Source organism: Protopterus annectens, chromosome 1.part1 (genome assembly GCF_019279795.1).
Source record: "Protopterus annectens isolate FY-2018-M chromosome 1.part1, PAN1.0, whole genome shotgun sequence".
NCBI lineage: Eukaryota > Metazoa > Chordata > Ceratodontiformes > Protopteridae > Protopterus > Protopterus annectens.
Genome location: NC_056726.1, coordinates 433,713,697 through 433,737,817, shown reverse-complemented (window position 1 = coordinate 433,737,817; position 24,121 = coordinate 433,713,697). Strand labels below are relative to the sequence as shown.

Genomic DNA, 24,121 nt, shown 5'->3' with positions numbered 1-24,121 from the left:
GTGCATAACTCTCAGCAGGTTAGCAACCATTTCTTACAGTGTGGTTATGATGCATTGGAAGCTTCATGTAGGTCAGCAATGACAGGTGCAGTCATATGTAGACATGCTTGGCTGAAGGAACAAACACTGCCAGATCATGTTAAAGCAAAGCTCCTGGATGCACCACTGGAAAAACAAAAGTTATTTGGCTCCACGGCTCAAGAGGTCTTAAAGAAATTTGAGGAAAAGGCTAAATCAGTACAAACAGTCAAAGATTTTCTCCAGGTCCAACCACCAAGATTCAGCAGAAATTGGCCTTCTAAGAATTGGTCCTTTCCAGACACAGACAGATTTCAAAGAGGCAAAAACAGGCGTGCCAGAGGTAGGGGGCAAGCTCGAGGCTCCTACAGAGGACGTCAATGGCAGCCTCCTAACCAGAGAGGTAGTGCAGGACCTACAACTACTGCGCAAGGACAAACTCAATGACTTGACTTTGACTCCGCCAACCAGGGCTCAATTGGAAGCACCTTTGGGCGGAAAGCTATCTTTATTCTCAGAAAATTGGCACAGTATTACAAAGGACAAATGGATACTACAAATAATAGACAAAGGATACAGATTCCATTTTCAAACATTACCAAAAAGACAAGGCATGCCAAACCTGCCACCAAATCAAAGGGCAGAGGCTTTCAAGCAAATTTCAAAACTACTACAAATGAAGGCAATAGAGAAGGTTCCTTACACAGAACAAGGCCAAGGATTTTATTCCAGACTATTCCTTGTTCCAAGAAAAGAAAAGCAATGGAGGCCTATTCTGGACTTGTCCGCACTGAATACTTATCTCATCGTGCCAAAATTCAAAATGCTGACCTTACAGCAACTCCTTCCCATGCTGGGCAAGGGGTCCTGGCTGGTAACTCTAGACCTCAAGGAGGCATACCTGCATGTCCCTATCAGGCAAAGTTGCAGAAGACACCTCAGATTTCTTGCAGGTTCAGAGCATTATCAATTCTCAGCATTGCCCTTTGGCTTATCTACTGCGCCCAGAGTATTCACGAATTGCCTGGCATCAGTAATTGCACATTGCAGACTTCAGGGGATTCAAATATACCCATACCTGGACGACTGCCTTATACAAGCGGACAGCCAACAAACATTGGTAAAACACTTGGACTATGCCATCCGACTACTACAGGCCTTGGAATACACAGTCAATATTCAGAAATCAAGACTTGTTCCATCCCAACGAATAATTTTTCTGGGTGCAAAGCTGGATACAAACACCCAAATGGCTTTTCTCACAGAAGAAAAACAAGAACAATTACCGGATTATTTCAGAAATCTGACAACTCAAACCCAGCTGACTGCAAGGAAAATCCTGCAGGCCCTGGGTTTCATGGCATCTTGCATTCTTCTGATTCCACAAGCAAGGCTGCATATGAGGAAACTACAATGGTACCTAAGGAGTCTATGGTCTCAACACAGTCACAGCCTAGAAACTTTGATCCCCCTCATTCCATGCCTTCAAAAGGAATTTATGTGGTGGGCACAAGCAAGCCAGTCAAACATGGGCCTGCCTTTCAGCAAGCCACATATCAGCCAAACCATTACAACGGACGCCTCAGACCATGGATGGGGAGCGCACATGAAGGACAGATGTATTCAAGGGCAATGGACACAAAAGGAATTGCGCCTGCACATCAACCAAAAGGAAATGCTGGCAGTGATGCATTCAATCGAGGCCTTCGAACATTTCCTGCATCAAGGTCACCTGCTAATAAGGGCAGACAATACCACAGTTATGTGGTACATAAACAAGCAAGGAGGTACCCATTCCTACCCTCTTTGCAGGATGGCAATGAATCTTTGGGAACTTTCCCTAAAACTCAATATAGAGCTGCATTCCCAGTTCGTACCAGGAAAGGACAATGTACTGGCGGACAGCCTAAGCAGAAACACCATGGATCCACACGAATGGATGTTGCATCCAGACATTTTTCTACAGATAGCACAATCATGGGGAAGGCCGGACATAGATTTTTTTGCCTCCCCCCACAACCATCAACTGAAGAAGTTCTGCACAAGAACATACCATCCTCAAGCATGGAAAGAGGACGTCCTCTCCTTCAGCTGGAATGCTCTAACAGTATATGCATTCCCACCTCTTCCATTAATGACCAAGGTCTTACTGAAAATCAGGACAGAGCGACCAAAAGTGATTCTGATAGCTCCGGACTGGCCAAGACAACACTGGTACCCACTGTTAAAGAGCATGTCACGCACGAAACCGTGGCCTCTACCACAATGGCCACTTCTTCTGATACAGCACAATTACAAAACTTTGCACTCCAGCCTAAAATCCTTGCAGCTGACAGCCTGGAAATTACCTTGACTCCTCGCCAGGATAAACTATCCAAGAGGGTAAAGGATATCATCATGGAAGCTCGGCGCCCTTCCACCAGAAAGGCATATTCAGCAAAATGGAAAAGATTTCGAACCTGGAGCAACGCAAAGGGTCAGGATCCGACAGTGATGAGCATTCCACATATCTTTGAATACTTGGCTGAAATGCTCCATAATGGCCTTTCTTATTCATCCATAAAAATTCATGCTTCAGCTATTTCAGCAGAGTACAACACTGATCCACCGGTATTTTCTCATCCTCTGCTAAGGCAGTTTCTAAGAGGGATAAAAAACATCAACCCTCCAAGGAAACCACCAGTGCCTTCATGGGACCTTAACTTCATGTTGGAAAAATTAACTCTACCTCCCTTTGAACCAGCAGCATCTTCAGAATTACAATTCCTGTCTTGGAAGACTGCCTTCCTTCTGGCCATAACCTCAGCAAGAAGAGTATCTGAGTTACAGACCCTCATGGCAGTACAACCATTTCTAATTTTCCATCAGGACAGAGTCTCTTTGAGAACCAATCCTTCATTCATGCCAAAGGTGGTATCCAGGGTCTCACTGAACCAAGCTATCCACCTGCCTATTTTCTTTCCAAATCCACAAAATAAAGGAGAGAAACTTCTGCATACCTTGGACATTCACAGACAGTTGCGCTACTACTTGGACAGAACTAAGACTTACAGAAAAACTGACCAACTGTTTGTAGCATATGCTGCTGGTGTACAAGGAAAAGCAATTTCCAAACAAACAATTTCAAAATGGATAGGAAATTGCATTCGATTCTGTTACTCTTTTCATGGAAAAGCTGTGCCAGCTAACATCAGACCTCATTCCACCAGAGCAACAGCCACCTCCACAGCCTTCTTAAGAGGGGTGGCTACAAAGGAAATTTTAGAAGCTGCTACATGGAGCTCTGTGCATACATTTTCCAAGCATTACAACTTGCCGTTATATTCCAGATCCAGAGCAGGCTTTGCTACTGCAGTCCTGCAGGGCATGTTAGGTACACCATCCTTTTCTTAGGTCCTACCACCCCCAGGTTGGCTATGGTATTCTACCCATATGTAAGGACTGCAGATGCATCCTTGAAGGACATAGAACAGTTTTGTACCTACCAGAAATGTAGATGTCCGATAGGTATGCATCTGCAGTCAGGTTTTCCCTCCCTCCTACCCCTCTGTGGTATTCTTTGGGTTCCTATCCCTCATTTTAGCTAGCTGGGGTTATCTTTTATGGTGTATTTGTTTTTTATTGCTGTGCATGTTTGGAATTTATTCATTTCTCCAACATTTAGCCTTCTTTAGAGGGCACCTGGCATCTGGGGCAACAAAAACTGAGGAAGATGGCGTCGGCTGACGCTTTTATACCCCAGGCGCTTTGACGTCGGGGAAAAGGGCGACATCAGCCGACGCCGGACCCAGACTTTGGAATCCGGTTGACCGAAGTGCTGCCTGAGGCAGGACAACCCATATGTAAGGACTGCAGATGCATACCTATCGGACATCTACATTTATGGTAGGTACAAAACTGTACTTTCCTTTGTATGAATTACCCCCCCCCCCCCTGGCTAATCTGCTTAAAATTTAGACAGACCTTCCCTTACTCATAAAGGGTAATACTCAAGGAGCACTGTATCTCACAATGCCATAGATTATTCTAGTGGTCTGTGAAAGGGCCTTCTTAAAATAGGCCCAGTAAACCTGAATTTGAAGTAATGCAGACTGTTGTAGCTTTCACTAAAATATCTGCAGTATCCCATGGTGTAGCTATTTGAGGGATATTGAATAATCAAATAGACCAAAACTGCACCACCCACTATTAATCACTGAATTGTACTACCCTTACACTTATTTTCTCAGTACCTAGAATATGTAGATATTTATGATGATTGCAGGCCTCTTACTCTTGATCCCTTTGTTCACAATCCATGCATGAACATGCCTGATTAGGGAAGAACAGAGACCTTCTCATCCCTCTTCTTACTTTGGGATTTCAGAAGACCTGAAGGCTATTGTTTCAGAGGTAAATTATAACAATTAAGACCTCTTTTCTACAACTGTCTAATAGATGACCCCTCCTAGGTTCACTCCAGAAAGGGCTGTGCTTGGGCAACAAGTTGTCTCAAGTTCTTTTTAGGACCTAGATAGGTCCAGAATTTGCTCATCTAAGGGGTCATCGAGGGTGCTGTACCTGTCCAAGATTGCAGTATTTGCCAATTGTATATCCACTAATGGTCAACCTACTCACACACTTTCTTTTCAGTGAAATCACTATTTCTGCCTGGTTATGCTGTAATTTAGGCAGTCATCGAGCCACTCCCATTAATTCATGAAGTACCTTCGTCTTGCCTTTGAAAAATTATCTAGTGTATCATGCTGCTTATGCACTCATTACTATGTGTAAGATTGATATTTATTGGTGCTAGGAGAGAATGTATTCCATGTTGCTCTTTTGCTCTCTGGGCATACTGCTGCTCATATGGGTCTCAGTGCATTTGCATTTGTGGTGCTTGTTACTGCATTACAAATTGTCACGGTTCCTAGTTGCCGAATGTCCACAACTTGACTAGCAAGGTAGTGTTTGTCCTTTGTGTGTCTCTTACTGATCCACTTTGTTGTGCTACCTATGGCTACTTTCTTGACTGTTGTCAAGATGTGTTGTACTATTAGTTTGGGGTAGGAGAGTGCTTACATTTACGGACAGTTTGTGGCTTTGCAGATACTGTACTTGCTCTTCATGCAGAAGTCATTGTGTTTTTCTTGGCTTTTGACTGTAGCAGCAAAATTTATACAAGTGTTACCTGAGGTCTAAATAGTGTCTATGCTTTCAATGAGTGAATACCTTTCATGATTTTGTTATGCTTAATAGGTGCACTAGATTGCAGGACGTCTCCTGGGGTGGAGATTGTAAGGGGCTTAGAACAAACTGTGATCATTCTGCATTATTGGCTAACTTTCATTTTTAGAACTCACTCTGTATTGCATGATGGCATACTTTTTTAGCTGGGGATTGAGTAAGGGTCAGACTTGTCGCAAGGCCAGTTCCCATAAAGCCAAAAAGTATATCCCAGTGCACCAACAAGGGAATATTTCTCCTTTTTGGTCTGCTCTTACTTTACTATGTTAAGTGGCTCTTGTATGTCATCATGATTGTCATTAAGATCTTTTTTTGCACTGCATAATAAGTAAGGAATGTGATGTGACCTAAAATAGGCTTCACAGAAACAAGGATTATAAAATGCTTTGCCCAGTTATGATTATGAGTTTTGTTAATGATTGCATTAATAAGGTGAAACTGAGTTTTTTTAATGATTGCATTAAGGTGAAACTGGTACATGTTATGTGGTCCTGCCTTATGTTAAATTCATGCTCTAGTAATAGCAGAAGAACTTGGCTCTTCTAGCTGGTGACCGTGCAGAGATGTTTACATTTGGATGAATAATTATGCAAATGTGCATATTTTCAGATTTGTTATATAACTGAACAATTAAAAAAAATGGCTTAACCAACAGGCAAGGTATGTGAAAGTGAAACTAAATATACAAACAAATTACCATGAACAATAAAAGAAAGGGACCAAGACACACTAGTTAATGCTTTTGTGCCATACAACACTGTTGACTTCATCAGATTAATTGTATTGAAAATGGCCAATTTAAATACAGCCTGAAACAGAACACACAGTAGAACACACCAGTAAAAACACAGTATGCTTAATGCAACTGACTAATGTTCCAAGCCAGCTCTAAGTGACATTGAAAATATAACATAATGTTTCAATGGTCTTTTGAGAACCACTTTGCAATTTGTATGATTGTTCAATTTAGCCTTAGACATATTCGTTAAGGAAAACATTCCAGCTGTATTCTCTAAAATCAAGTTCATGGGTTATATCGCCATCATGAATGTATTTTTCAGCATAAAAAGAAGTCTTAGACCAAAAAGCCAGCAGTTAAGCACGCTCTTGGGGACTTGCATTTTATCCTTTTCCTTAGAGTTAGAATTTTTAGTCTGTTTGGCTTTTGAGTTGATGTCCACATGGAGTTTGGCTTGCACAAAGTAGTAGAGCATGACTGCTTCCAAAAAATGCAGTAAGTGTGTTTATGACAGGTAGAATCATTTTAAAGATTTCCACAATAAGTGTGTTTGTCTTAGCTTAGACTACAAAATTTCAAATTGTGGGATTTGTCAGGGATTTTAGATAAAGAACTGTTGGAATGAGATGCAAGTTCATCCTGACTTTTCTGAGCAAAGAAGACCCATCACTGTCAGTGCTGAAGTTGACCATGGCAGATGCTGCACTTAAAAATGAAAGGAGAAGCATAAGGAAAAGATCATGCTTGGATCCCCTGCAAGTCAAATGACTCCATCAGGGAACCAGAGTAGGCTGTTGATCAGCCCCTGGCACTATCATCTGAGGTACAGGCCTCTCCGTGCTGCTACTGGGTGAGTTGACAATTTCTCCCACTACACCTTGCCCCAACTCCCCCCAGCTCCTACCAGCTTATCCAAGCTGGTGCAGATTTTTTTTTTGTTTCCTACAGAGTCTCCAGACTGATTCACCGTAGGTGTCTTGTCACAAGTTGCCTTCCCAAAAGACCAAGGGAGGCTTATTCTGATAGGTATTATGACTTCAGTAATCCTCAGTATGAAGTGAAGGACCAGTACTATAGATTGTAAATATTTTCACCTCTAGTCTGTGATGCTGTGACTTCTAATTACCCATCAGAAGACTTTTCTTTTGGCAATATTGTTTCATGTATGAAAGAGCACTTCCAGTGGCAAGAACAAGAGGTCTCTGCATTCCAGAAAAGGGTTACAACATTTCTGGGATTGGGGCCTCCTAAGCCAGTTGCTATTCCTCAGCTCCAGGAGGCCTTCTTGGAACTCTAATACTTCCTCCTTGAAACCAGACTTCCCAGCACCCTGCCCCTAATTAAAAATAAATGACTAAGATCCTCATAAATTTATGTACAGAAACCTAATTTTGGATCCAGATACAGTTTCCCTGTAATCTGTTAGAGGAGCTAGTTTTGCACCAGAACTTAGCACTATCCCTAATGACAGAAAAAAAAATAAGTTGCTGGATAGATATTGGAAGATGGTTTATGCTTTTGGTCTCTAAAGCTTTTGGGGCATTGAATTGCCAGACCCAGATTTTGAAATATCAGTAGTACGTCCTCATGCAAGTTGAATAAGCTTGTGGAGAAAGCACAGGACAAAGCTAAAGGGGGTAATTCACCTGAATCAAATTCAAAACTCTTTCTTGTTGAGAAAAAAAAATGCATTAAAGTTTGTGTATGATGCTGTAGATTCAGCACCCAGGCTGTAGATGTGAGGTTTACTTTCAAAAATCACTCCTGGCTGAAGACTCACTACCTGTCTGAAAATGGAAAAGTACAGTTTGTTTTATCACTTATTAGGTAGGGAACAGCTGTTTACCCAAATGTGTTCAGCATGTCTAGAAAGCTGGAGGAAAATCCCCTTGCCAGTTAGCACTTTTTGGGAGACATTTTCTTCAGGTTTATGTTGGCACCGACTTGCCTCCTTGGTCATCATCTGTGCATTTCACAGCACCTGGGTTCTCCTGTACCCTTCTGTAATCAAAATAGCAGTTTGTGTCATCACAGATGTGGCCCAATGTTAACATCCACTTTTACCAGATGCGCTTGGATGTGTGTGGTGGTGGGTGGCTGGCCCTGCTGCTTTTTCAATTCTCTTCTTAACTAGAGTTTAATGTGATTGTGTTGGACATTTCTCATATCCATTTTCTGTGCTGATAATGTCATGTATGCCAATGTACCATTGTGTAGCCAGTGCCATTAGAAAAGAGTATGAGCTAGGAGTGCTGGAAATCTAATGCTAGTTCCTGTGGTTTGGTAGAGTTTTACATTATGTATCTGTTGTAAGAGACATGGAACTCTATAACTGTGATGAGTAGTGCTTTATTTTGACGCATAAGTAGAAACTGTCTAGACTCAATTGTTTACTGAATTTGTTTAGAGGCATGTAGACTGCTTCCATTTGTTAGAATGTGAACGTGTAACATCCTTCAGGTGTACTTGTACTGTGCATTACTTTAGTACACTTTCCTTAGCAGTGACCTGTGTTGTGTTTTATGAGCTACATTAATTAGTAGTAGCTTTCCTTGGCAGATGAAAGCATTTTGGATGTAAAGTGGTGGTCTACCCTTGTGGGATAAACATACTGATTACCAATCTATTGTCTAGATTTGATCTTTGTAGAAAGCCTATTGTATTCAGTTTTTTGTGTAAGTAAAGTATACTCTTCAGTCATTCACTGTTGTTCCATTATCTTGCTTGGCATTGAATGAGTCTGTATAATGAAAACTCTCTGTTTTATACCAGGTCCTAAGGCCTTTGACTACATATACAAAGAAGGGCTTGCTCACAAATGTAAGAAGGACATACTAATTGGGAGGATAAGGAGCTCACAAGATAAGACCTGGAAAAGGATTCGGCCACGGCCTTCTAAAAATAATTTTGCTGCAGCATATGACCTTTGTAAAGGTGAGTCATGGGCTGATGTGTTTTAAGTAGCTTTATTTATTGTAGGCATTCTAATTAGGATGTACTTTGAGAACCAGAACATAACTGTGCTCCCTCCTTTTGCAGAAAAGCAGGTAAAAGACAAATTGAGTTGCTTTCTATCTAAAGCTCTGTTGAGTACTTGGAATTTTAAAAAAAATGAACTTGGTCTGAAACTAAAAGCTCTATGCAGTTAGTAACTACCACATTTATCATACTCATGGAACATATTGGCATTTCATTGGTTTGCTTTTTATTTGATATTTGTTGCATGGTTTACCAGTAGTTATTTGATGTATTAAAGTCTCAAAATCGAGTAGAGAACAAAGATCATTTGTTTGACTGCATCTGTGAAGCTGCAGATGGTTAAATACATTACGTCAAAACCTGATTCTTCTTTGTGAACTTTATAAACTTGTGACTGGAAGAGCCTTGAAGTTTGAAAGTTACATGCAGAATTTCATCCTAAAGGTGAAATTAAAAATGTATCATTATTTTGTAAAAGAACTATTTACATAAAGGAGGCACTACTGAAATGTTTTGAGGTTACCTACTATGCAGTTTGTAGTGCCTTACATTTTTCTGGAATAACTGTGTACAAGGAATAAAAGCTCTTCTTTTTAATGAAGTAAAATCAAAATTCAGATCATTAGTTAAAATGTGACTTGTTTTCACGTTGAAGTTCGTAATACAGTTGAAATGCATAGTGTTTGTTCATGTTACAACTAGAATGTATATCTTTATGTTGGCTTTTTGTTAATGAAATAACATGGCTTAATGTAATTTCCATTATAAATTTGTTCCTGAGTCTTGGCATTGAATCTGTGATAGGCCTTTCCTTTTTTCTGTAGGACAGCGAGCTTTTGTGAAACAGAATATGGAAATGGTTCCTTAATGTGGTACAAATGAGTAGTATTTCAGTAATGTCAAAGTAGGGGATGGTTTTATATTTGCCAAACTAAATCCTGAAGATCATTATATATATCAGACTGCTTTGTTTAAATGAATACTACACTTTATCATTAGCTGTAACATCCATTCTTTTAACACTTAAGCCATTTTATAAGAAAATGAGTTTCTGAAGCATAGGTTTATAAACTGTTGGGTGTTAGCAATGCCATTGCTGTTTGTATTATTAAGAACTGCTAAAAGAAGTGATGGCTTCAGAAATGAGTGGTATTTTTCACCTACTTTCCCTCAGGAAATCTTGCACCTTGACCTCACTAGGCCATTCCTGTATTACAAAAGGAGACTAGCTTTCTTCTTTACTCTGTTCATAGTACTGCTGTCCATATGTTTCGAGGGCTGACTGTAAACATAGTAACATGCCCCAACTTGACAAGTGCAGTCATATATTTTCTCTTCTGTGGTGAAAATCAAGTTATTATCAGTCAAGGACCCCCTCTTACAGACAAGACTTACACCAGATTTTAACTTGCAGTGTCTCGTTTGGGAAGCAGTAGTTTTAATAGCTTTTCTAAAAAAGAAACTTGACTAGATAGTCTAAACAAACATCATAAGACATCCAGGTGAAAATGTAACGTGTAATACTTGAAGTGAAATAAAAACTCAAAACTAGCACAAACAAGAGAGCATACCACTGAAAAACAACTATGAAAAAAAAATAAAATAGACTTGTGTATATCAAATTGCCATTCTGCTGAAATCAGAATATTTTTGACTCCATAAAAAAAGTAACAGTTTTCTTTAGACTCTGAAGTGTTGATTAGCAGTCTTTCCAGGATTTAACTTATCAAACATTTTGTCATGCAGCTATTTTTTTGTCTGGGCTTCAAACCTCTTGTTTCTGAGCTCACAAAAGGTGTCCATGTTTTGCACTGTATCATATTTTTACACACAGCAGGTGAACAATTGAGGCATCAGCATTTGAGGTTCACTCTGAAGACTGGGAAATCCAACACCCTTATTCTTCTTCTCAGAAATACTGTTCTGTTTCCAGAGCTTGAAAATTTTTCAGATTTCAAATGTTGCAGTATTTATTTAATGTCATTTTATTTATTTTTTTTTTAAACATCTGTTGTTGTTAATGATCCATCCGTTTCTAAACTTTGAAATGTCTGCATGTGACTATCTAACTGGTCTTTTGCCCTTTCTGGATGTAGTAAGAGGCATATCTAAGCTTCACTGTGGTTCTGGGAAAATGTTAAGACCATTAATTCAGTTCCTTTCCTAAAAGTCTTCGGCTGGGCAGGTGTCACAAAGTGCAGTTTTGTTCCTCTACAATATTGTCTAGTGTACTTTACTACCTTTTTGACCAATATCTCTGAAAGCTTGTCAAGCAACTTGATGTTACACACCCCCCAGCAGCTGTTTACTAATTTAATATTTAGCCATCTTAAGTGCTGCGATCCATACAGACCCATTTCAGCCACGAAGCACAGTGAGGCCAGGGACAGAGGTTGCTTTTGTTTCCTGTACCTCATTTTAAAGATCAAATGTGCTTATGTAGTTAATGAAGTCATCCACATCAAAAGAGAAAGGGCATTGCTTCCTAACAGTAGTGGCTGAACATGCTGTTTTTTTTCAAATGCAGAAGCTCACTTTCTAACATGTAGGTGACTTGGTATTTCTTGTCCTAGATTTTAACATGGATTTCAGTACTGTCCTGTATAAAGCATATACATATACATTAATTTTGCAGTGTGTCTTAGGGTGATATATTAGGTTTAAAACTGACTGTATAGTAGAACTGAAGAGGATAGTAACAGAATCCATAGTAAGGCCAAAAGTGTTTCATATGGTTATATGGTAAGATTCAGTTAGTTATGGGACCATCCATGGGGTGGTCAGGGAGAGAGACCTCTTACTTGGGATGATTTCTCTTTTCCTTCTTCAAAAGATGTTCCTAGAAAGAAGAAACAGAAGAATCTGAAGTAGTTAACTTCATTTGATCAGCAACCTATGGGTATCGGATCCGACCTAGATCCGAGCCGGCAGCTTTCCAAGCTAAAGATCCGAGCTCTCAGCTCCTCCCCCTTACCCATAATACCCTGCTACCTCCCTCCAGTCCTCAGATCTCGTTTGCCGCTGCTTCTGAAGCATAAGGGACGAGCTCTTAGCGTTTTAGGTGAGAGGAATTTAGGAGTTTTCTTGTTTAAATCCTAGCGATTGTGGTGTGTGTGTGTGTGTGTGTGTGTGTGTGTGTGTGTGTGTGTGTGTGTGTGTGTGTGTGTAGTAGACCCCTAGTTAAGTTAAACCGTTTTTTAATTACTTTTAGTGGTAAATTAGTGTTTTCCCTTCCCCTTACTGTGTGTGCTAGGGTGTGTGTTTGTATGTGATGGCCGAGGGCCCTAAGGCTATTTTTTCAAAATGTGCTGAGTGTGGTCATAAGCTGTCCCCAGCGGATGGCCACACTCAGTGCGTTCTCTGCCTGGGAGTAGCCCACTTAACATCGGGCTGCCAGATTTCTGCGGCCTTTAACCCCCAGGCTCTGAGGGATAGGAGAATCAAGCTAATCCTGGCAGGACTCTTACCCCCAGATACTTCTTCCTCCTCTCCCTCAGTGGCGCCAGTCGCGGCTGCGACTGTCCAGCCTTCAGCTCCCCCTCCCCTGGCGTGGACTCAACCTCCCGCTGTTTCCCAGGGAGAGGAGGACTCTTCTAAGAAAGAGAAGGGGTACAGAGAGAAGAAAAAGGAGAGGGATAGGCACAAGAGCCATAAGCGGTGGGCCGAATCAGCCCCTTCGGCTCCGCCGGCTAAATTGATTTGTTCCCCAGTAAGGGTTTCCAGGTCTTCCCCCTCTCGGCTCCATTCTCCACGCTTCTCTCCGGAGCCGGAGGAGGTGTCCCGGTCACCCTCAAGGTCGTCTAGGTGGCCTTCCCGGCCTGCCTTGACGACGACTTCTAGGTCTACCAGGAGTCTGTCCGATGCAGATATGGACCGGATGATGCGTCGATTCCTGCAGGCCCAGATGTAGATGGGAGTGCTCCTGCCTTCCCCCTCCGGGAGGGAGCTCGGCCCCTTTCTTTGCACCCATTGCTCCTTCTCCGATCCACTGTTGGGTTTCGGAGCCATGGGATCCAAGTCGTCTTGGAGACGGGGAGTCGACGCCGATAGTAGTTGCTACTTCGCCGGCCTTGCCCTCGAGTTTATCAGGCCATCTTTTGGATCCGAGCTCTCGGGGCCAAGAGCCGAGCTTCGGATCTGCAGGGGTGAGTGTGTCTTCAGCTCCGTTGCTGTCGGAGCACACTTCCCTTTCGGGTCCGATCGCATCGGCTTCGATACCGGTCCTCACGTCAAAGCCAAGTGGACTACTCTCGGAGCCAGGGGAGAGTGGTTCACCTTCGGCTTTTGACGTGGTAGAGAGGGTGCTGTCAAGGAGTTCGAAGTCCCCGGTCCGTGCTACGGATCCACCCTTCACTCCCTTGCATATGGGCCTGTCCTCCATCGTCTGGCCCCAGGGACAGCCTGCGTCTGTGCCCCAGTTAGTTCCTGTAGAGGAACAGGACCCCGTTGGTGAGCCCTCCTCGGACAGTCCCGCCGAGGAGGTCCCTCACAAACAAAAGTGTAAGAGAAGGCACTTGGACTTCCCCGAGTCCCTCACGGAGGACACAGACTTGGAGGAAGGGGAAGGTTCCCCCAGGTCACCCCCGGAGGACGTCTCCTTTGGAGACATTATGGAGATGCTGCCCATAAGAGGGGGGTGGTCAGCCCAGAAAGCTTCCTCGGATGAGTCTGTGTTTCTGGAGGCATTTGACGCAGGCCCGTCTACCTCTTGGGTGTCCCCCCCCCCCCCCCCGGCCGACCACTTGGTAGACTTGATTACTACCAGGGCTTGGAAGGAGCCGGACACTGTGGAGCCAGTCCCTAAGAGACCAGATAAAATCCTTAGTCCCCCTTCTAACAAGGCAGCATGGAATAAAGGTTCCCCGGTAGATGCCATGGTGGTGGCGGCTGCCACCAAGAAGGAACTGGCACAAGAAAGTTCCTTGGTCCATCCTCCAGATAAGGAGTCTCGGACGATGGACCGCATTGGAAAGCGGATGTTTGCTTCAGCCACCTTTTCTATAAGGGCGCTGAATTATCTGGCACACGTCATTAGGTTTCAGCGGGGTCTGATAAGAGTACGCTGGGTCTCCCCAGAGTCCATGGTGGCTGAGGACAAACAAACTTTCTCGGCTCACATGGCCACTTTAAAGTCAATATCAAACACTTCTATGTGGCTTCTCTCCCATGCCACGGAGGGGGCGGCTAGAGCCAGCGGAGCAGGGGTTGCCTTGCGGCACCACGCCTGGCTCCATCTTTGCGGAACCCTTCAAGGCGTCCTTCACAAATGCTCTCTTTGACGGTTCTACACTATTCGGCAAAACCGTCCACGACATGCTACTCCAGAGTGAGAAAGATGGGAAGATGCTGTCTGCCATCGGACTCAGCTTCTCTGCTCCTCAAAGGTCCTTCTCAAGGAACCAGAGAGGGCAAAATAAGATGTGGTTCCGGAAGTCTCAGCAGTCCCGTCCCGCTCCGGACCCTTCGTCCTTCAGAGGCAGGGGAGGACAAGGTGGACGCCGGCCCAGAGGCAGAGGGAGGCCGAAGAATTTCGGGTCAAGAGAACCCTTCTCCGACCGACCCGCACAGCAGCCCTGAGGGGTTGCCCTACTGTCCCTCTCTGGAGGCAGTTGGGGGGTGTTTTTCGGAGCATCTAGCAAGTTGGGAGTCCATTACTACAGATCGCTGGGTGCTCCGAATAATATCCAGAGGTTACTCTATCCCCTTCCTGAATCATCCCCCGTTAGGGTGGCGCCTCCCCGATTTCCCACCCAATCAGAGGGAGGCTGTGGCTTCAGAAGTAAAGAAATTACTAGAAAAAAGGGCCATTCAACATGTCCCCCAGAGCAGTCTGGGTTGGGCAATTACTCCAGGTTCTTTTTAGTGTCATAAAAGACGGGGGACTTAAGGCCAATTCTGGACCTGTCAACCTTGAACCTGTTCATTGCCAAAGAGAAATTCCAGATAGTCACTCTGCAATCTATTCTCCCCCTTCTGCGAGAGAATGACTGGATGTGCTCCATAGACCTCAAGGATGTGTACTACCACATACTCATGGACAGACGATCCAGGAGGTTTCTCTGCTTTCGGCTGGGGGCCAGTCATTATCAATTCAGGGTTGGGTTCTTCCGTTCGGCCTCACCACAGCCCCCAGGGTGTTCACCAAGGTCATGGCAGTTGTGGCAGCCTACCTGAGACTTCAGGGAATTCAGGTCTTTCCGTACCTAGACGACTGGCTCCTCTCCACCCCCACCAGGCATCTACTCTGTTCTGCCAGGGATTATTCTTTACTCTTGGCCCATCACCTAGGCATTACCATAAACTTCAGGAAGTCTTCTCTTCATCCTGTTCAAGTTCTGTATTTCATAGGGGCCAGGATAAACACGCTTCAGTCCAAGGCCTTTCTGACAGCAGCCAGGTTACGCACCTTGTCACTCCATGTAATAGCACTTCTGCAGTCCCCAGCCCCACCCACAGAATTAGTCCTGAGAGCCCTAGGATCCATGACGGCAGCCATCAGCCATTCACCTCTTGCTCGGCTGCACATGAGAGTCCTTCAATGGACACTTAAGGTCCAATGATCCCTCCTCCTACACCCATTGGATTCACCGATTCCCCTAAGCAGGGTTTGCAGGAACTCCCTTCTTTGGTGGCTTCATTCCCGAGAGCTTCAGGAAGGGAGACCGTTCGTGATGCCTCTACCCCAAACCACGTTGACCACGGACGCTTCTCGCCTCAGGTGGGGGGGGGGCATTGCATGGGCAGAACCGTCTAAGGCACGTGGACCCGTGTAGAGACCGTTCTGCATATCAATGTTCTGGAGATGAGGGTGGTGCTTTTAGCGTTGCAAGCCCTTCAGGACCTTTTTCCTCCGGGGACTATTGCAATTCAGACAGACAACATGGCGGTGGTCTGGTACATCAACAAACAGGGAGAAACCAGGTCTTACCCTCTTTGTTGAGAGGCTATGAGAGTTTGGGAATGGGCGATTTCCACCAACCGCTTTCTGATAGCAATGCACATTCCGGGTCGGTCTAACATTCTAGCGGACAAGCTGAGTCGTTCTATCCTCACACCTTACAAGTGGTCTCTAAACCCCTTAGTAGCGAAACAGATTTTCCTCAGATGGGGTCAGCCTTGCTGCGATCTTTTTGCGTCTCCTTCAAACGCAAAATGCAGCAAATTTTTCGCTCTAATTCCCCCACCGGGGGAGAGTCCCAGAGGCACTCTGGTTCATGCTTGGCCACCTGGTGTTCTTTATGCTTATCCTCCTCTTCCGCTAATGATGAAATTTTTGCATAAAGCTTATCGGTTGGGGAGCAAAATAATCCTCATAGTCCCATTCTGGCCTCGTCAGATCTGGTTCCCGTATCTGCGGTCTCGCATCATAGCTCCTCCTTGGGTCTTAGATCCCATTCAGGATCTGATCTCTCATCCTTCGGGGTTGCAAACTCCGAACCTGGATGACCTCAAGCTCACGGCTTGGTTGATCCAGTTCCACTAGTGGCTAGGACTCCTGGTATCTTGTCTTCCGTAAAATCTATTCTGGTAGTGGCACATAAACCCTCTACCAGGAAGACCTACAAGAGTAAATGTAAGCGTTTTTCCATCTGGGCCAAACATAGGGATTTGGACTCTTATTCGGCTCCCATTCCAGCAGTTCTTGAATTTCTGTCCCACATTTTCCATCAAGGGGCCAGTTCTTCTACTGTGAAGGTTCAGATGGCTGCCAGTTCTCATTTCCATATCAGGAACAACCTTGGACCCTTAGCTTCCGCTAAGATATGCAAGAACTTTTTGAAATTCACCTTTCTGTTAAGATCTCCGGTCAAGAATGCGGTTCCCCCATGGGACTTAACTTTAGTTCTTCAGGCCCTAATGGGTCCACCCTTTGAACCTGCAGCTTCTGTTGACTTAAAATTCTTATCCTGGAAAACTGCCTTCTTGATTGCAATCACTTCAGGGTATCTGAACTTCAAGCCCTTTGTACAAAAACCCCTCGTACCTGGTCTTCCAGAAGGGCAGAGTATCTCTCAGGACTAATCCTTCATTCTTGCCTAAAGTGGCCTCTGAGGCCATTATCAATCAAATCATCAATTTGCCTGTTTTCTTCCCCAACTTTCAAAACAAAGGGGAATATAGACTGCACTTGTTGGATGTGCATAGACAATTGCGATTTTACTTGCACAGGACAGCTGCTTCTCGCAGATCGGAGCAGCTTTTCGTGTCTTTCGCTAAGCCGTCCTTAGGCAAGCCAGTTACGAAAGTTAGCTTAGCTAGATGGATATCCCACTGCATCTTACACGTGTATACAGCTTCCGGTCGGCCAGAACCCTTGGGGGTTCATGCTCACTCTACCCGTTCTATGGCTACCTCTGAAGCATTTTGGTCAAGAGTTCCCTTAGATGACATCTGTTCAGCGGCTACTTGGGCCTCTTCTCATACCTTCATTTCTCATTACAAGCTGGATCTGATATCCAGAAGTAGGGCAGCCTTTGGCTCCGCAGTGCTCTGGAATATCCTTCCTTGAGGACCTCCCAGGGTTTTGGTAGCTGGGGACTCTGTCCCACAGGTTGCTGATCAAATGAAGTTAACTACTTCAGATAAAGAAGTTATGTACTCACCATAACGTTCCATCTGAGTAGGTAACTTCATTTGTCAGCAACCAACCCCGCTCCTTCCTCCTAGCCTGTTTCGTGGTCATATCGGTAATGGAATGTTTTCCTTCTGTTACGCATCAGGTAAGCGCTTCTCTCTCGAGTATGTTTGACTGTTGTTGGTTGATAAATTGGCAAACTCGATCTGAGGACTGGAGGGAGGTAGCAGGGTATTATGAGTAAGGGGGAGGAGCTGAGAGCTCGGATCTTTAGCTTGGAAAGCTGCCGGCTCGGATCCAGGTCGGATCCGACACCCACAGGTTGCTGACAAATGAAGTTACCTACTCAGATGGAACGTTATGGTGAGTAAATAATTTCTTTTTTGATGTTGTCCAGCTTATTCCATTAACCTGAGGGACTCCGTTGTAATCTTCAGAACCAACCAGCCTCCTCCTCGCAGCTCAAGAATCCAAACTTGAGCTCCTCCTAACTATCTTCAATGCCCTGCTTCCACCACACTACACCAGATCTCATTTGCCGCACTTGGTGTTAGCAGCGAGTTCCACTTGAGATTTCCTTAGCGTTTTGGTTTGCTTTTCTCATTTTTTATCTGTCTTCTACCCTTCTATCTTCTCCTCGTCTATCTAGCTGTCTGGTTTCTGTCCATTAGGCTTTCTAGCTTTAAAAAAAAGTTTCTTCTTCGTCTTCTCTTTGGCGCCCTTTCTTCCTTTGCTTCATTTTTCTTCTGTCCCTGTGGCAGATCAGAAGCCTTTGCGGTTCAAAAAATGCACGTCCTGTGGGTGGAAGATTCCTTTATCTGATGCCCATGGGGAGTGTCTCTACTGTGTGGGGCCTGTCCACTTGGAAGCCCCTTGTAATATATGCATGGCTTTGATAGAAGAAGCAAGCTAATTTTAAAGGGCTTGCTTCCTCCTTTTGCCACCTTGGGGGCACCTTCCTCTTCAGGGGCTGAAGCCCCGGCTAAGAAGCCCAAGGATGTCTGGGAGTCCAGGAAACCATCGCCCATGTGGTCCTCCTCAGAACCTCTGTGGAAGAAAGTAAAGTCCTTGGAATCGATCTACTTGGCTCCGAGCAGTCTTACCTCCTCCTCTCCTCCACCCTGTTCCTCCTTTGAGGCTACGGGGCTGAGTGGCCTTCCCCCAGCATTGCCTCCAGTTGTGTCAGAGCCAAGGTCTTCTCTGCCAGTGCCTCCTGGGATATCTCTAACCCGTTCCTCACAGAGATCTCCTCAGCTTTGTCTAGGTCTTCCTGAAGCGTGTCCTCTAGGGATGTAAGTTCATGAGGCAGTTCCTTGAGACACAGATCCAGATGGGGCATGTGTCCACCCCATCCACTTCCAGATCCATGAGGCTATCCCCGTTCTAGCCTGTAGCTCCTCCTCTGATTCACCATTCAGTTTCGGAGTTGTCTCTTCTGTTGAGTCCTGGTGCCTAGGTGTCGGAACTGATAGGAATTTCTTCTTCACCTCCTACATTCTCCCTGACTTGCTAGGCTCCAGCTGCTTCAGTTCTGAGTATGTCTTGGAGCCGTAGCATCAAGGTCGGTTCATGGGGGTTGACTTCAACTCTGAATGTCTTGGAGCCATCTCTTCCCCTTGGGGCCTTGGCCTTTGACAGCTCAGCTCCAACTCCCCTCAGAGTGGGAGGCCTGTTCATTCCAGGAGATGTCTGCCATGGTGGCTTCAGCCCTGGTGAAGACGGCTCCAGGCAGTTCAGAGTCCTTCCTCTTTCGAAGTGGTGCAGAGGGTCCTCTCTGTTCCCAAGAAACCCTCAGAAACTACTGCAATGGAACCTCCCATGTCCCACTCTGGAACTGTGCCCGAGACCTCTGAGATATCATCTGGACAGACGGTCCCAGAAAGCCTCCTCTCTGTTCCCTCAGTGGATCCCCACACTTTTTCTGATACCTCCCTGGAGTGCTCTCCCAAAGAGGTCCCTCAAAAGAGACCATGCAAAGGAGGCATGTGGATTCCGCTACGGAATCCCTTACCATGGATACCAATTTCAAGGAAGGTGAAGGGTCTCCCAAATCTCCACCCAAAGAGGTCTCTTTTGGAGACATCCTTGAAATCCATCACCAGGAGGGTGGATGGTCCTTCCAAAGCCCTTCCCCAGAGGAGTTGGTGTTGTTGGAAGCTTTCGGGGCTGGCCCATCTACCACTTGCGTGTCCCCCCCAACCGACCTGCTGACCCAGCTGGTGTCGTTGAGGGCTTGGAAGAAACCGGATACAGTTGAACCCAGCCCAAAGTGTGCTAATAAAATTTTGAGTGCCCCAGCTGGCAAATAGTTTTGGACCTAAGGAATCCCAGTAGATGCCTCGGTTGTGGCAGCAGCCACCAAGAAGGAGCTCACTCAGGAAAGCTCCTGTATCCACCCCCCCCCCCTCGAATAGAGAATACCGGGCTCTGGACAGATTTGGTAGGAGGGTTTACACCTCATCCACCTTTGCTCTTTGGGTGTTGAACTACCACTCTCATTTTACCCGGCTACAAAGGGACTTAAAGAACTTTCTAGCTCAGTCCCGAGGTCCATACCTTCCGAGGAGTGGGAGTCTGTTTCATCTAGGTTGGCTACCCTACACTCCCTGGCTGTGTCCATGAGGCTTATCTCTCATGCTGCTGAGGGTACCTCATGGACAGCCGGTTCAGGCATTGCCGTTAGGCTTTATGCCTGGATGAGGCTCTGCAATTTTTTTGGAGCCTTTCAAGCAGACCTTCGTTAATGCCCCCTATGATGGCTTCACCTTGTTTTGGCTTTGACGCTTTGACCCAGAGTGAGAAAGATGGAAAGACCCTGTCTCCCTTCGGGATCCATTTTTCTACTCCACAATGGACCTTTACTAAGAACCAGAGTGGCAGTAAAAAGATGTGGTTTCGGAAGTCGCAGGGTCCTTTACAGGGCACTTACGGAGACTTTTCCCTTTGAGGCAGAGGGGGGTAAAGTCAGAATTGTAGACACTGCTCACGCAGCTGAGGAGGTCTGTGAAATTGAGGATTCCAGGATCCTGCTCCAGACAAAACCCTTCCAGTGGTCCTGAAGGGTTGCCCAACTGTCCTACTCTGGAGGCAGTCGAAAGATAGATTTCCTTGCACCCAGAAGCCTGGGAGGCCATCACTCATGAAAATGGATGCTAAGGTTCGTATCCAGAGGATCCTCCTTTCCCAACATCCCCGAACAAAAATTTCACCTCCCGGATGTTCCACCCAGTCAAAGGGAGGATGCTGCTCAGGAAATAAGAAATTTACTACAAAAAAAGGTCATCCAAGAGGTTCCGCTAATCAGGTTGAATTGGACGTTTACTCCAGATTCTTTTTAGTTCCCAAAAAGACAGGGGGATCTGCGGCCAGTGTTGAATCTTACATAAACTGAACAAGTTAGTGAAACACCAAGTTCAGGATAGTCACGAGTCAGTCCATCTTGCCTATCCTGAAGATGGGCTCTATAGACCTCAAGGATGTGTACTTCCATATTAAGTTGGACAGATGCTCCAAGTCTTTTCTACAAATCAGGCTGGTAACCAGTCACTATCAGTTTCGGCTGCTTCCGTTTGATCTCACCACAGCCCCCAGGGTGTTCACCAAATGTCTAGCAGTAGTTGCAGCTCATTTCTGACTGCAAGGGTATCAGATATGTCCAATATCTGGATGACTGGCTCCTAACCACCCCAACCAGGCATCTTCTCCTTCAGGCCTGGTATTACTTCCTCAACCTAGCTTCCAAACTGGGCATTACCATAAATAGGCAAAAGTCTCACCTGGATCCGGTTCAGACTATAGATTTTATAGGGGCACATCTGGACACAACAGTGGCTCAAGTTTACCTTACACTGGAAAGGGTACTAAATTAGACCTCACATGTCAACCGGATCTTATCTATTGCGAAACCCCTGGCCTTTCTGGTTCTCCAGACTTTGGGCTGCATGGCAGCAACCATAACCCTTCTACCATTGGCTCGTTTTCATATGCAGATTTTACATTGGACCTTAGCAGTCCAGTGGTCTCTTGTCAGACATCCCTTGAATCTTCCCATAAAATACTCTTGTGTGTGCAGGGACTCTCTTATTTGGTGGATTCAGTCACCGGAGGTGACGCTAGGATGACCCTTAGTTTCCCCCCTCCTCTACCATCCCATTGACCCCAGACGCCTCTCAATTTGGGTGGAGGGGCATTGTCGGAGTTCGACTGTCCAAGGCACGTGGACTTTCCAAGAGACCAAGTTGCATGTCAGTGTCCTCGAGATGAGAGCGGTTCTTCTAGCTTTGCAAGAACTAGACAGCTTTCTCGTTCAGGGGGGACTGTTGCGATCCAAACAGAAAACATGTCTGGTTTGATACCTCAACAAATAGGGCGGGACCAGGTCTTAACCCCTTTGTCAAGAAGCAATGAGGGTTTGGCACTGCTTTCTAGTGGCAATGCACATTTCTGGAGTATTCATAGGTGTTTACCAGGCTAATGGCCCCGGAGCTTTTACAAGCTTAGCCCATAGGATTACTCTGACATGTCACCTGACTTTAGTTCCCAGTGCCTCTGTCGAGTAGAGCCACTGGAGTGATCCCAGGGTGAATTTTTTATTTCCCATCCACTCATCCAGATTTCTCTTGAAGAGGGCCAGTGAGGTGCTCTGTTTGACATGTATGGAAAGTCTATTCCATAGCATGGGCAGTCTCTGGGTTATGAACCTGTCCCTCTACCACGTTCTGTTGATTGTGGTAATGAGGTCGAGGTTTTTGGAGCATGTGGTGCGCAGGAACTGCAATTCTTTAGATGTAGCATTTCTAACAGAGCTGGATCAGACATAAGTCAAGCAGAGATCGCCTCTAAGTAGGTGATATGAGACGGAGAATAGTTGGAGTTTCTTTGAGTCTGTCCATAGGACAAGTGTTTAAGGCCTATGATCCTCTTTGTGAGGTACTTTTGCGGCCTATCAAGTTGTTGCAGGTGTCTAGTGAGATACATGCCAAATGGAGCATTGTACTCTATGATTGGCCTAATGAGGGAAGACTAGAGGGAGACATTGACCTCTTTCTTCCTGGATGCGAAATCATTGGTAATGAGATGTGCCACATAGAAGGACTTTCTGACCACAGTGGCAGTGTGGTGGTCAAAAGAGAGGTTGCTGTCAACCTGTGTTCCCAGAGCTCTTATAATGGTTTCTGTGTTGAGTGGACTACCAATAATGTGGTAATTCATGGGAACTGAGTTTTTCCCAAAGGGGATGATGACACATGTTTTGGCATTGAGCTTAAGGCCATGGTTCTGACACCAGTCGTTGGTCTCAGTGAGGCCTTTCTGTATGATGTTGACATCACTTGGGGAGTTGATATTAGCTCCCAACTTGCAATTGTCTGTGAACTTTGTCAGCCAGAGTCCCTTCGTGCTGCCCTGGACTTCAGAGAAGTAGATACCAAACAGGAGAGGACACAGGACTGAACCCTGTGGGACTCCACTCATGACTGGTCAGCAGTCTGACTTGGAGTCAGCTACTTTCACACTTTGGGTTCTGTGTGCCAGTTTGCAACCCACCTAGTGATATAGGGGTTGATGCCTAGCTTAGTAAGTTTTTCTGTGATTCCTGAGTGGGGAATGGTATCAAAGGCCTTGGCCAGATCAAGGTAGGCTGTATGAACCACCTTGCCTTCATCCACAGCTCTGGTGACTGACTCAAAGAAGTTGATCAAGTTGAGCAGGCATGATCTACCCTTCACAAAACCAAACTGTGTGGGATCCAGAGTTTGGAGATTCCCTATATCATTGTTTATTAGGTCCATGATGATGGGTTCCATAGCTTTGCATGTCAGACTTGTCAGGCTAACTGGGTGTAGTTCCCAGGGTCTGTAGTCACTCCTCCTTTGTGGAGAGGTATGACTGTAGCAGTGCGCCATTCGGTAGGGACAAAGCCTGAGTTGGGGCTGTGATTGAACAGAGCACACAGGTGAGGTGCCAGTTCACTCTGTAGTTCATGTAGAACACAGCCAGGGATATTGTCAGGTCCCATAAAAGCTGTGTTCTTGGCCTTAGTGCTGTTTTAACATGTGCAGCAGTAATACTGGGTGCCTGGCAATCTACTGGTATTGTGATTGGTCCTTTGATGGGGCAGAGAGGGGTAACGTTGACACTGAATCTGTCGGCCAGTTTATTGGCAATATCTATTGGTTTGGTATAGGAGGTACCACTGTACATTAGCTCAGAGCAAATCTGGGTATTGCTGTGGCAATTCTTTACATAGCTATAGAAGGTCATGTGGTTGTCTTTACTGTCTGCTGCAGTTCTGTTTTCATAGCTAGCTTTAGATGATTTGATGAGGGATCTCAACTTTTTGTTAAGGCTGATAAGGGAGTTTTTCCACTCTTGAGACTTCACTTTATTCCCCATCACTTTCCACTTTCTGTTGTAGAGTTTCTTTATGGAAGGGGACTACCAGATTGGCTTCCTTTTTTTGGAGGAGAGCATCTTGGTTCTATTGTGTATGGCGAGATCCATGCATTTGTGTACGTGTTTGTACAGGGCATCAGTGTATGATTTGGTGGTCATGCAGCTGTTCTCCAATTGCATGGGTGCCGTGA

General features: G+C 45.2%; 1 protein-coding gene across 1 annotated transcript in view; it reads left to right on the top strand.

Annotated features, from left to right (window-relative positions):
• Positions 1–24,121, top strand: part of ZC3H7B (zinc finger CCCH-type containing 7B) — a 1,999,702-nt gene that overhangs the window by 1,136,501 nt on the left and 839,080 nt on the right. The window contains exon 12 of the mRNA XM_044087097.1: positions 8,756–8,917. Coding sequence (XP_043943032.1) covers positions 8,756–8,917 — 162 coding nt within the window. The remainder of the gene's footprint in view (positions 1–8,755; positions 8,918–24,121) is intronic.